The 13,164-nt window shown below is 40.2% G+C and overlaps 2 protein-coding genes across 2 annotated transcripts; one reads left to right on the forward strand and one right to left on the reverse strand.

Annotated features, from left to right (window-relative positions):
• Positions 1-702: 702 nt before the first annotated feature.
• On the reverse strand, positions 703-8,910 carry kcnk1b (potassium channel, subfamily K, member 1b). Its single transcript, XM_085297118.1, has 3 exons — positions 8,259-8,910; positions 5,509-5,904; positions 703-3,468 (listed from the first exon to the last, which is right to left on the reverse strand). The coding sequence occupies exons 1-3, from the start codon at positions 8,611-8,613 to the stop codon at positions 3,212-3,214; spliced, it is 1,008 nt and encodes a 335-aa protein (XP_085153244.1). The 5' UTR covers positions 8,614-8,910; the 3' UTR covers positions 703-3,211.
• A 1,027-nt stretch (positions 8,911-9,937) lies between these two features.
• On the forward strand, positions 9,938-11,295 carry LOC146561228 (uncharacterized). The gene is made up of 2 exons (XM_085243241.1): positions 9,938-10,706; positions 11,018-11,295. Exons 1-2 carry the CDS (start codon positions 10,315-10,317, stop codon positions 11,055-11,057), a joined length of 432 nt encoding a protein of 143 aa, XP_085099367.1. The 5' UTR covers positions 9,938-10,314; the 3' UTR covers positions 11,058-11,295.
• Positions 11,296-13,164: the final 1,869 nt, after the last annotated feature.

Raw genomic sequence — 13,164 nt, forward strand, 5'->3', positions numbered from 1 at the left:
TAGTCTTTGTCACATCGTGTTCTCCCAGCTATCCAATCGCCTCTGCTTATCCATTTCAGGGTTGCGGGTAGGTGGCTGTAACCTATCCTGGCCGCCGTAGGCTGAGAGTTGCCAGCCTGTTTTGGGGCTAACACAAAGAGACAACCACTGATACTTGCATTCACACCAACATCCAATGTAGAATCACCACTTAAGCTAATCCCAATAACTGCAGCGGCATCCCGAGAGAACTCACACTGACATGGGGAGACAATAAACTAGAAAGGCTCCAGCCAGATGGTGTATTTGAACCAAGGACCTTCTTGCTGTGAGAAAACAGTACTAACCACTGTTCTCAACCAGCTGCTTTGTACTTTAGATTCAGTTAGCTTGCCCAACTTTGTGTTGGATTTTGTTATTAACTTTGTTGGCTTTGGAAATTGCAATTGCAAAAATAAAGGTTAGTGTTTTGTTACATTTTTTTTTTGCACTTTTTAAAAACACAACTTTAAAGTGTTGTGTTGCATTTTTGTTGTGTTTAATTGTGCTTAGTGCCAACATGGACAGTTTCCAATTTCGTTGTACTATTGTACTAAGTATGACTGTGAAATGACAGCAAAGAGTTATCTTATGTTATCTTATCTCACTTGTGTCATCCTAATAGCCAGCATTTTGGGTCTGTGCTTTGCAATTCATGACACAAAACAAAACAAAGAAATCCAATTAATTAATAACAAACACTTTATTTAAGACACACTTTTACAGTTTATTTGTTTCTTATTCCTATGCTGAAATGAAGTTCATGTAAAACCTTGATACACAATGGTATTCATGACAATCGTAGTCTTGCAACACTAAAGTACTTAACAAGAAATGTAAATCTATAGCATCCACCACTGAAGAGATATGTACAAAAAACTCATGAATACAAATACTCCAAACATGCCATTTCTCAGCATGAATAAATAACGTCAGTGTACTTCCATTTGTAATCCTTCATACGATGTTTATTCCCGAATCAAAGCTAGAACTACCTCACCTGATAGCCTTTGCCTTTGATATAACATGTAGGATCAAAGCCTTAGCATCAATTAGCTTAATCTGTCTACAAAGCAATTTAAACATCTTACAGTAAAAATAAGGCGAGTAACCCCCAAGTTTCAAGTTCTCCTTCTTCTCCTGAAGAAATCTGAACAAGATCAGTGTTTCACAGTTCACATGAAGGACCAGACTGGCATAAAAATAGAAAGAGAGAAAACCACTGATCTACAGAACACACTGTTGCAGATCAGTGAACCAACTCGAGTGGTAATCTTTCAGGTCATGACACCTGTATGCACTGTTCCAAACAAATGAAACTGAATTTAAAGTCAGCAGAGGAGTCAGTTTTTCTGCACTCTCACAGGGCTTTAAATGTCATGTAGCAAAAAAAAAAGGCATTAAAAAACATTACATTCAAAACCTGATGAAAAGCTGTAACCTGATGCGAAAGACGAGGTCAGAACTTTATCTCCATAAAACAGATTGTACCGGTGTCACCGTTCAGAGAAACGGGAGGTGCTGTGATTGAAAACGAGGTTTTTCATTACAGCAGCATGCGTCACTGTTTGAGCGGTCGTCTGTTTGCACCAAACAGATTAGAGGACGGATGATGACCATGAAACTACTGTATCTGACATAACACTTTCCCTCAGTCCTAAAACTCGCTCATTTAAAGTCACTTAATTCGATTTAAATCTGAGACAATGGATAAAAACTGGGATTTAGCTGCGCTCCTACTCTGGAGTTCATAATTTCCTCTTTTCCTATTGCACCGTGTATAGAAATGAATTGCTTGAATTAATTACCGAGAATATTTTGTAAACCTTCCCCACTTAATATTCAAAAACGTACACTTCTTTATTCAAACTTTGTACATACGCTAAAAAATGTGCTGTTCAACACTGTTCTTTTCTAGCTTAGAGCAACTCTCAAGTTTTACGACGTATCCATGAACAAAAAAAAAGTCTTTCCAATAAAAAAATTTAAAAAAATCTAAGGTTTTCAGGAATTCTTGTACTCGGGTCCTTGTGCAAACTGAGCTCTCTTTGTTGAAGGTAAAATGCCACGGGTCAGCCCTCTGCAGTTCTCTGTTCGAACCGGGCTAACGTCACATCCCTTTTCAGACACTTTAGCACATGTTAAGCCATTCAGATGAATCAATAAATTATAGTGCTTGACACAGTAACAACTCCCAAACAGAGCTGCAGCATGAGAAAATCCACAAATGTTTTTCCCGATGTAATATGACAATGTGGAGTGCGACCGGAATATTTAACACCTCTATGAAGATGACCCAAGCAGACTTAAAAAGAGAAACAACATGCTTGTAAAGTGTTTCTAATTGGAAGTCCGCTGTGGGGGAAAAAAAGCCTGTTTTTTTAAAAAGCTTTCTCAAAACGATCATGTTCTCAGGATGTATTCTGATGTCAACCTCATAAATCCATCGTGAAAAACATAATATGCAACGAAAACAGGAACCTGAAACTCAGCAGGAGCCAATTCAACAGCGAGGAGCGCCACAAACTGTGCCGAGCAATAATCTAATTTGACTTTTAAAAAAAACAACTTTTAAATAAAAATCTGATGACACGTTTCAAGTAAACAGCTTAAAATAATTAGTTTCCTTTTAGATGTATCAACATCACTTTGAAGCATCTTCACGGCGTGGAATAATTGGAGGTGTCACATTTACATTTTCAAACATTAACCTGATTATGTACATTCCACATATCTGTCAAGCATCTCTATTTACAAGATGCACACATGTTTATGTACTATTTTAAGACAGACAACAGAGATTTGTCCTGCATTTTAGCTAAATTCAAAAAAGCCTAACTTTGAAAGTATTCCTAAATATGCAATAAATAATGGTGCCGAGCGTCTGTAGGACAGAAATACAGCAGAAGGTTTTTTTCTCTTTTATCACTGCCTCTGTATTTATAGCCACTGTTACAATATTCATTTTCTGCCTTATTAATATACATAATTTTAATCTCTGCTGCGTAACACTATTGTCAGTATTGTGGTTCACTAAAGGAAAACGTTTGCTTGATCTGAGATCTGCTTGATCTCTCTTTTTTTCTTTTACGACTAAAATTTGCAGGGCTGAGTGTTAAACAAAGCCTACAGCTAAGATCTACTCATTCTCTCTGCCTCACTTCTACATTTTTAATCCCTTAATAAGTGAATTTTACTGGATCATAGGATCGTCGTTGGGAGAGGCCAGAGTCGGGACGCTAACAAACATCTGGGATTTGTCCTGGCTCTGGGTTGTGCCGCTGTTGGACACCGTAGTGAAGGAGAGTTGATCATGTTCCAAAATGGCGAGGCGGTCGACCGGCTTCTCCTTCTTCAGGTAGAACATTTTCCTGAGCTGCTTCAGTTGTTGCAGCTCACAGAAGGTCTCCAGCACCACTAGCATGACTATGAGGCCCAAGATCAGGTAGACTGATGAGACAAAAAAAATAAGGATTAGGAGGCATATGAGTAATGATCTGCAGTGCTTAGTGTAATTAACACCATATTAAAAGCATTTTCTTTAATCCTGATGTGAAATCACTTCCCCTGGATTTAAATAGAGGTTTAAAGCCTGACTTAATCTCATACCTGCAGCATATTTATCATTTATAATGCAGCATATTTTTTCAGCATGGTAGCTGCAGATGATGTTTTGCTACTTGATACAAACCCAGTGGATTTACTCATAAACACTGTTGTTTTATGGATCAACACAAGAGGGCAGTGCAAACCATCCATGTTAACAAAAACATGGAGCATGCTTTAGAATGAAACAAAGAGAAAATGGAAAAGATAGTGTAACACTGATAGTTGGTGGTTTTTTCCATATCAAAACAGAGCCTGGCATTTGTAGGAAATGCTATTCTTTACTGTTTTTATCAGTTTAAATGCACACATACAGAATGCACTGAATAGTGCAAATCCCGAGTGCAACTCACAGAAGGAGTGGCTGCTTAACCCCAAAGGCAAGACTGAAGAGATTTTAGCAAATGAGGTAGTTTGTTCAGTATATACTAAACAAAACGCCTGCTGTTTTTTAGTTGTTCCACTTACATCACAATGGTAACACAGTTATGGTCATATCACTTCCGATGCATGTAATTCTTCACAGAGGAAGTTGTACGAATGTGTCTGGAGCCATTCATGCAAACAGACACGTTCTGTTCCTGCCTCGTCTCCTCCTACAGACTGGCACATTGTGCCTACAAATTGACGTCTATTTCTCTCTCTCTCTGGCTCTCTGACCACACACCCACATCACAAATGCTGGAGACAGTCGAGTGGAATAACATTTGACATTCGTGTGCACGCACTCCCTGATGAGACTCTATGGGTTTAAACTGAGTTTCACTTTTTTGCACTCTTAACTTTAACGGTGCTGCTAAGAATATGCTGCACAAGACAACCAGAAAATGCAGGCAAGACCTTCCTGCTGTCTCCAGTAGGTTATCGTCCAGATTTAAAACTGCTCTAACCTTGTTTATTAGAATAACTAATATGGCTTTAAACACATAAAAAACATGCATATAACTGGCAATTTTAACTGAAGGTTTTAAGAAATTGAATGTGCAGACTCAAGTAGAAGGCAGTGATTACTTCTACTTTACTGTAGAAAAAGCTATATCCTAGACACCACGTGTATATGGCCCTTCTTTGATGATGACATAAAACCTACCTGCCTGTAATTCTGATGCATCCACTCACAACACGGCGCATGGTGTAATTTTCACAAACAGGTCAAAGATAGACCCAGCTAACTGTGTCACAAAGAGGCAGATCAAAGTTGGCCATATTAAAACCCGCTAAAAGTGATTTTTCTCACATCGGAAAAATAACAGCATTCGTTCTGACACATTTGCAATTTAAATGAAGTGAAGCCTGTGAGCTAATTTGGGCAGGCAACTGGCTCACCCACACATAACACTGCTCTGCTTTCATCGTACCAAACACGCCCTCCTGATCTGCTGGTCTATTTAAACAGCATAAGTTCCTGTCTCACCCTCTGACGTGTTAGTCCTGTTGCTGCCCTGCATTATCTGCTGTTTTATCCCTTACACCACCCTCAATTTAATCCATCCGTGATAATGAGCTCAAACTCTGGCCGTATTCTACAGCTGTTATTTCCAAATGAGAGTTGAACAAATAAAGACAATCTCTTTAGCATATGTTACACATTCTGACACTATGTGTGACTTGTTGAGGCTCTTTCCTCACTTTATAGCTTAATTAGGAAGCGAGTGCTGTTTTTAAGTGCAAACAAAGCAGGTCCTAGTTTATGAAGGATGTTGTAATTTTGAGAATCAGAGGCACTAAGAACGATACCGTAATCCAAAAATGTATTTTCTTAATAGTGATTAGACCAAAATAATAGATCTACAGAATAATTTAGTTATATAATATCACTAAAAAACCTCTGATAAGAATCAAAGTGGACAGTTAGCTACTAACACTCTCAAAAGCGACACTCACCAGTGATGCCCACTTTGTAGAGCTCCCTGAACTTCTGATTGGCAGCCTCTCCGGGCACGTAGTCTCCGAGGCCAATGGTGCTGAGCGAAATGAAGCAGAAGTAGAAGGACTCCAGGAAGTTCCAGTTTTCTTCCAGCGCCGAGAAGATGGCAGCAGGGATAAGGAAGAAGCAAGAGACGGCCAACATGGCGAGCACAGTGGCATGAACAATGGCCACCAGTGGCTTGGACAGGCCCCAGTGTGTGTGGATGTACGTGATCGGCCTCCGTGTGCTAAATACCATGATCCGTTGCACCACAGCAGTGAGGAATAGAAGGGTGAAGGGGATGCCGATCATGGAGTAAATAATGCAGAAGGCCTTCCCGCCGTCTGAGAGTGGTGCTGTGTGCCCATATCCTGCAGAGGAAAAACATTAAGACCATCAAAAGCTGCAGAACAATGTAGGATTGCAACGCTTCTGTAATCACTGCTATAAATCATAGTCTGTTGTTCTTTCTCCTGCCACGTCAGGTGTGACTGCAGGAAAGAACCACGCAAATATTTACCATGAAAGGCGATCTGTAAATGCACTGTAAGATTGTAGCTTGTTTGCATTTCATGGGAAGAGAGCTCAATTTAACTAACAGCAACATCCTGCATCACAGTTACTGAGTAAAACAAACATTTGGAGGATATAAAAGTTACGACTTCTTTTTTTAGTATTTTGTGGCACGCAACAAGTTTCCTTTATTTTTTTTAATGCAGTTTGTCTTGAACTTCAATCTAAATTTAAGATAACTGAACTTTTTTTTTAAAATTTCATTTAAAAAAAGTATATATATGAGCTAATTTTGACTTTTACAGCAGCAACAGATCTCAAAAGTCTGAAAAGTGAGTAGTATTTTATTCCAACTAATTACATTATTTGGCAACAGGTAGGTAACATGCTTGGGTATAAAAAGAGCATCTTATAGCGGCACAGTTTCTCAGAAGTAAAGATGCAAGAAACTGCATCTGTAATCTGTGGAACAATCTCAGAATAATGTTCCTAAACGTAAGACTGTGACGACTGTAAACATCTCATTATCTACACAGTACATAGTGTCATCAAAAGAGTCTGAAGAAGTCTCTGTGTGCAAGAGACAAGGCTACAAATCAGTAGCAGACTTCTATAATCTTCAAGCACTCAGGTGAAACTGCAATAAAAACAGGAATGATTTTGTTGTCACAATCACTGAATCTGCTCAGGAACACTTCCAGAAATCATTGTCTGCGAGCACAGTTTTCAGGTTAAAGTAGGTCCTGTCTGAGCCAAATCTCATTTTGTAAGTTCGTAACAAACGTAACAAAAAAATGTTATGTTTAAAAACAAAAACAAAAGAAAAAACATGGATACTGGATCCTCTGGATTACAGAGGAGAGGGACCATCTGGCTTGCGATCAGTTCAAAAACCTGCATCTTTGATGGTATGGGGGTGCGAACCCGTGACTATGGAACTGACATTGTGCACATCTGGGAAAGCACCACAAATGCCAAAAAAGTATGTCTCTGCAGCTGGTCTCCTCCAGATGTTTAGACTTATATTAAAAGAAGAGGGGAGGCTAAACAGTGGAAAACATGGAACCTTTGCGACTTTTTGCAGACATGTTGCTGCAACCAAATTCAAAATGAGCAAACATTTTTCCTAAAATGATGCATTTTTAAACATTTTATTTTTTCTGTGTTTTATTGTGAATTGAGATTTGCAAATTCCAGTTCCAGCATTTATATTTTAATTGCACTTTATATTAGTATGCATACAGTCATTCCTACACCTTCTCTGCAGCCATGTTTCTGTCTGCTTAAGCTTTATCAGTATCTGTGGTCTAGTTTAAGTCATGCTGAACAACTTTGTGCTCAGTTTTCTAAACTTGCATTGGTGTGAAAACATACCAGACCTAAAAAAGAGGCTGAAAACACAGGACTACCGCCTCACAACATGCAAGTGATAAAACTGTTTCCTTGTGACAAAAATCCCAAATAGTTCACCTCCACTTGTTAGTTAGCAGCTACAGTGTAACTACATCACTTCAGAATAAGACCTGCCCTAGGTAATACCATAATTGTCACTGCACATCTATTGAGTAATGTGTTTTTGTAAGGTAACAAAGGCAACAGAAAATATCCAACAATAACAGGGAGTGTCTGAGACTGAATGGTAAAATGACACGCAGGCAAAAACGCAGACCTCAGTCAGGTCCTGTTTACAGTCATCAGTTCTGTTGAGACTTAAAACAAGATAATGCGATCATTTTTTCCCATTTAGGAAGCAACTAGGGCACAGGGTCCCTTTACTACCGTGTATGTTGTAACCTCACTGCTGCCAATCTGTCAGGCTAAAGTTCTTCCTGTGCGCTGACTGATCAGCAAGGCAGGCGTGCCCTTTGTGAAGTTATCCGGGAAAAGAAATACATAACTTCTAACTTAACAAAGCTGTTTCTTACAATAATGGATTGGATTTATATGGTGTGTGTGTGTGTGTGTGTGTGTGTGTGTGTGTGTGTGTGTGTGTGTGTGTGTGTTGCAGCAAGGGTTGCTCTTTTAGAGTGGGTTAATGTGTGTAAACGGGGTTTCCGGTGTCAACATAAACGCAAAACACAAAGATTATATATTTCAAAATATAAAGTCCCGTTTGTACTAAGACCCGTTTGTGTGGCCTTGTCAGGCGCCTTTTCTGCGCTATTCTGCGCCATGCTCGGCTGCAGCATCACCCGGCCTGCCCAGGACCTACCTGTGGTGGACAGCACCGTGCTGGCGAAAAACAGCGCTGAGGTGAAGTCCCAGTTCCAGTTGGCCGATGCGTTATTCAGGATGGATACCCCGTAATTGCTCGCCTCCAGCGCCTTCCTAAGAAACTGCTCCAGCCGCTCCTCGGAGAGGCAGTCATTTTCCTGGAGGAACTGCTTCTTAATGTTCCTCAGATCCTGCCGCAGGAGGTCTTCGTAGGGCAGCTCGACCGATGAGAAAACAACTGCGCCGAATATGAGATAGAGGAGGTAGCCCACCACCAGGGAGACGAAATACCACGTCGATTTGTGAGTCTGTATCAAACGCACACAGGAATTGCTGGCTAAAGACTGGAGCATTTTTAAGAGGTGTATCACACCGGTGTGATACTAAGCTACGTTTGTCTACGGTGTTAATTTGACCGTCTAACGTCCTAAATTGACAGCATATATCCTACACGCAGGGATGTAATAGAGACAAAGAGCAAAACGAGGAACCGCTTTCCCCTGACTGAAACCTGCCACTTGGTGCTTTCAAGTGCAGTCGGTAATCTCGACGTAATATCTTTACAAAAAGAGTGTTTATACTACAAACGCGTATCGAGTTGGTACGCTGTCGTCACTGGAGATCCTTTGGATAGATAAACCCCCCCAAAAGGCACATTTCTAAGAGGCTGACTCCTAATCTAAGCGTTTAGCTTTTACTCAGTGGGGGAAAATCCGAGCTTCAAGCGCTTCTGAAGGCATCAAATGATGTGGCGACGACAAAGGGCGTGTGACGCAAGAACTTCCCCTTTCTCCCCCCGCAGGTAGCCGAGCCTGTCTTTCGATTTCTAGTCAAAACAATCGAGAGACGTCAGAAAAGACCACAGATGGCTGTCATGTTGGGTAGATGAAGAAACGCCCCAGTGTACCCACAGGGGGGCCTGGGGTTAACTGAGGCGTGGAGACTCAGGTCCCAAATGGCTAAATTATTATTGGCCCAGTTCTGTGACAGCCAACACTTACTTCTGTCCTACATACAGAATGACAGAATGACGGCCCATTGCTGGTCCACTCCTGGCTGCCAGATCTCAATCACATGAACTGAGGTTTGTGGTGACACAATACCTAAAATATCAAAGTTAAAGCTAATGCAGGTAGAATGGGTGTTACATCATTGTTATTAAAAATGAAACAAGAATATTTTGGAAGACATAACAACTAAATATGTCAGATAGAAGTGATATATCCAATATGTTCCATTGTAAATATATATATATATATCACCATCAGACAACATACAGTCGAAATACGCAAGGGCGACTACATCACAGTTGTACTTACTGAAGAGTGTTCTTTGCATTGATGACATAGAAAGGAAAAATACTGAGTCAAAGGTGTGGTATGGTTTACAACGATGCATCAATAGTCATTATGCATGGATTACCCTGTCAAACTTCTGCTTTTGTTTCTTTAAAGTTACCTGCCCTTCGAAAATATGTTTTGTGTTACTCGAAGTGTTTTCCTGTCACACAGCATTTTTTTTAAAAGTTTTTCAAGTGTTTAAAAGTTTTTGCGGGATTGCTTGTACAATACACCGAATAAAATCAGATTATATAAAACTCTTCACTTTGTTTCCAACGCCTGAGCAATGAGTAGCTAAATCTTTAATTGCTTCTCTTTTTCCACAGAACAGGGGAGATCCTGGTCACGTAACTGAGACCGATGGGAGAGGAATGACAATAAATTATTTATTAAAAGACTATGCAATTAACCTAGGTTAACACAAATTCAAATAAGAGCGCCACCTATCCAAATAAGACCGGTAGAGCACCCAGATTCCATTTAATTTAACGTTTTCCATTGTAACAATGGAAAAAAATTACTAAATTTACATGTACTTAAATTGCATGAAATCATTATTTTGGGCATAAATAGTTAGTTTTGAGTGTATAAATACTGAGAACTGTGCACCCAGTTAAAAATTGGCATTTCTGATAGTCACTCAATGTTATTCCTGCATGAGGGCTCAGATTTTGCATCATACACACTTTGTAACAAGTGCAGGAATTACATTATATGATAGTGGACACGAGGAAGAAGAGGAGGCCTCATCAGCCGCTGTTAATCCAGGGCCTTGAAGTGGAGAGGGTGATCAGCTTTAGATACCTGGGTGTCTACATCTCTGAGGACCTCACCTGGTCACTGAACACCACACAGCTGATCAAGAAGGCTCAGCAGCGGCTGTATTTCCTAGGGAGGCTGAGGAAATTTGGTATGTCGGCCAAGATCCTCAGCAGGTTCTACAGCTGCATTGTGGAGAGCACCCTGACCAGCTGCATCACTGCATGGTACGGCAGCACTACTGCTATGAACCGCAAACACCTGCAGAGAGTGATAACAACTGCGGAGAAGATCATCAAGACTCCACTGCCCTCTCTGCAGAGCATCTACCATCGCAGAGTCCAGAGGTGAGCTGCCTCCATCCTCAAAGACCCCACACACCCCCAACACGGACTGTTCACACTTCTGCCCTCGGGGCGGAGGTTCAGAAGTGTGAAATCCACAACATCCAGACTCACTAACTCCTTCTTCCCCACTGCCATCAGACTCTTGAACAGCTGACCTTTTTTTGAACAGTAATAATAAAAATCTTTTGCACATCAAGTCATCCTGCAAATTAAGCCAGCATATTAAGCTAAAGCTCTTTTGCACACATCTCTGTTTCACATCTCCATATTTTGTCTGCTTTTCTGTCTTCATTCTGCAACATCGGCTGCAGACTACAGCTACAGGTACCTTGGTGTTCATCTGAACAATAGACTGGACTGGACTCATAACTCAGACGCCCTCTACAGGAAAGGGCAGAGCAGGCTGTACCTGCTGCGGAGACTCAGGTCGTTTGGAGTGGAGGGCCCACTCCTGAAGAAATTCTATGACTCTGTTGTGGCTTCTGCTATCTTTTATGGTGTGGTCTGCTGGGGCGGCAGCATCTCTGCTGGGGACAGGAAGAGACTGAACAGGGTGATCCGAAGGGCCAGCTCTGTTCTAGGATGCCCTCTGGACCCAGTGGAGGTGGTGAGTGACAGGAGAACGGCGGCTAAGCTGTCATCCCTGTTGGACAACATCTCCCACCCCATGCAGCAGACTGTGACAGCACTGAGCAGCTCCTTCAGTGGGAGACTGCGGCACCCACGGTGTGGGACGGAGAGATTTCGCAGGTCTTTCCTCCCCACTGCTGTCAGACTCCATAATAAAGACTTTAACTGATCAAGCACACACATCCATACATATGCAATAATACTAAGTGCAATAATCCTTTCTGTCATCGTTGTATTTTTACTCAGTTGTATATAGTATTTGTATTCTATTTTTATCTTATTGTATATTTATTTTATCTTATTCTACTGTATATAGTATTTTATTTTATTCTATTCTGTACAGTTGTGTATTGTATTTATTCTTATTGTATTCTAATTTTTGCCTCATAACTTTTGCACTGTCCACTTCCTGCTGTGACAAAACAAATTTCCCACGTGTGGGACTAATAAAGGTTATCTTATCTTATCTTTATTTATTTGTACTATTTGTATTTATATGTTCTATTTCTATTGTATATGTTAATCGGCATCTGTGGATGGACAGCCAAGAAAGAATTTCATTGCACAGAGAAATGCCTTTTTGCTTGTGACACATGACAATAAACACTTTGAATCTTGAATACAGTTGCATACATCCAATCTCCTAATAAAGCATTAATTTAAAAGATGAATTTATACCTTGAGGCTCCATGTTGTGTTTGCAAAATAAAAATATTTAACTACAATCTGAAATACAGCAGGGTGTTGATGCCTTGAGTTAGCAATATGTAGATAACATAATTATATCAGCTAGAAAGTAAACCGAGTGACAACCTTTGTACTCAGTTTGAGCACTCAAACCACTTTCTATTTGCAAGTCTCATTCACACAATCCTTTTCCTTTACATCTAAGCACTTTTTCTTACATTCACACACAAACTCACTCTTTGATGGATGCAGTGGGGGTAACTTGGGGTTCAGTATCTTACCTGAGGATATATGGACTAGAGATCAAACCATCAGTCTGATTGGTAGACAACCTGCTCTACTACCTGAGCCACAGGCGCCTGATGAAGGATATTGAAGATGCTGCTGGGTTTGATATGAAACAGTAATAACTCTATTAGATGACATACCAGGTAATACTGGAACAGCAGAGCGAACAGTGGGCTACCAAGGTACACGGCTGCAAAAACTGAACGCAGAGAGCACAAATCTATTGTCACTGAGAGGCGAGGCATACCAGCAAGAGACCTGCAGGTGGCAGGCAAGAGTCAACAATTAGAAGGGCTTTCTTCAGTTCTATACAACCAAAACTGTTGCTGTCATTAGATTAAAACTGAGAAAGTAAAAATAATGACAGATCATTAGATCTTCTGCAAAATTAGCATTTTTTTTTTTTTAAATTTTTGTCTAACATATGGATCTCATTACATGAAATGTTTTCTTTAACCATATCAGCACCAACAGCTTCTGGGTGTTTTTGTTTGTTTGGGTGGGGTTTTTTTGTTCCTGTTACACTTTTGCTCACAGAAGGTTTTTGTTTTTTTTGGTTTGTTTGTTTTTTTCTTACACCCCTAGAGACAGTTTACTTTACAAAAACTTCCTTAATCTTAACCTAACCTATTTTTACATGCAACATTTACTGGGAGTTTTTGTCACAAAATGAAAGATACTTAGTGTACATGAATGTACCGTTTTTTAGATGTTACCTTTATTTCTTCAAAAAAACCAAGACGATTGATATGTGTAATCCTAATCATTTCAGGTACACACAGTCTCTTGTTCAACCTACTCCTTTACAGTATAATTGCTAACTGGGAGAATATGATGGGATTGTCCTGGATCA

This window comes from Mchenga conophoros, linkage group LG13 (assembly GCF_057382185.1).
Source record: "Mchenga conophoros isolate Kocher_MC1m ecotype Shallow Benthic linkage group LG13, M_conophoros_male_GT1.1, whole genome shotgun sequence".
Taxonomy (NCBI): Eukaryota; Metazoa; Chordata; class Actinopteri; order Cichliformes; family Cichlidae; genus Mchenga; species Mchenga conophoros.

What these genes read in the sequence shown, in the direction of transcription:
- kcnk1b (XM_085297118.1), bottom strand. Translation starts at nt 8,613, where the DNA reads ATGCTCCAGTCTTTAGCCAGCAATTCCTGTGTGCGTTTGATACAGACT. An exon ending in CACGGTGCTGTCCACCACAG is followed by an intron (nt 5,905 to 8,258) that starts GTAGGTCCTGGG and finishes TTTCCTCTGCAG; the next exon opens with GATATGGGCACACAGCACCA. An exon ending in CTACAAAGTGGGCATCACTG is followed by an intron (nt 3,469 to 5,508) that starts GTGAGTGTCGCT and finishes TTGTCTCATCAG; the next exon opens with TCTACCTGATCTTGGGCCTC.
- LOC146561228 (XM_085243241.1), top strand. Translation starts at nt 10,315, where the DNA reads ATGATAGTGGACACGAGGAAGAAGAGGAGGCCTCATCAGCCGCTGTTA. An exon ending in TACCATCGCAGAGTCCAGAG is followed by an intron (nt 10,707 to 11,017) that starts GTGAGCTGCCTC and finishes CATCGGCTGCAG; the next exon opens with ACTACAGCTACAGGTACCTT.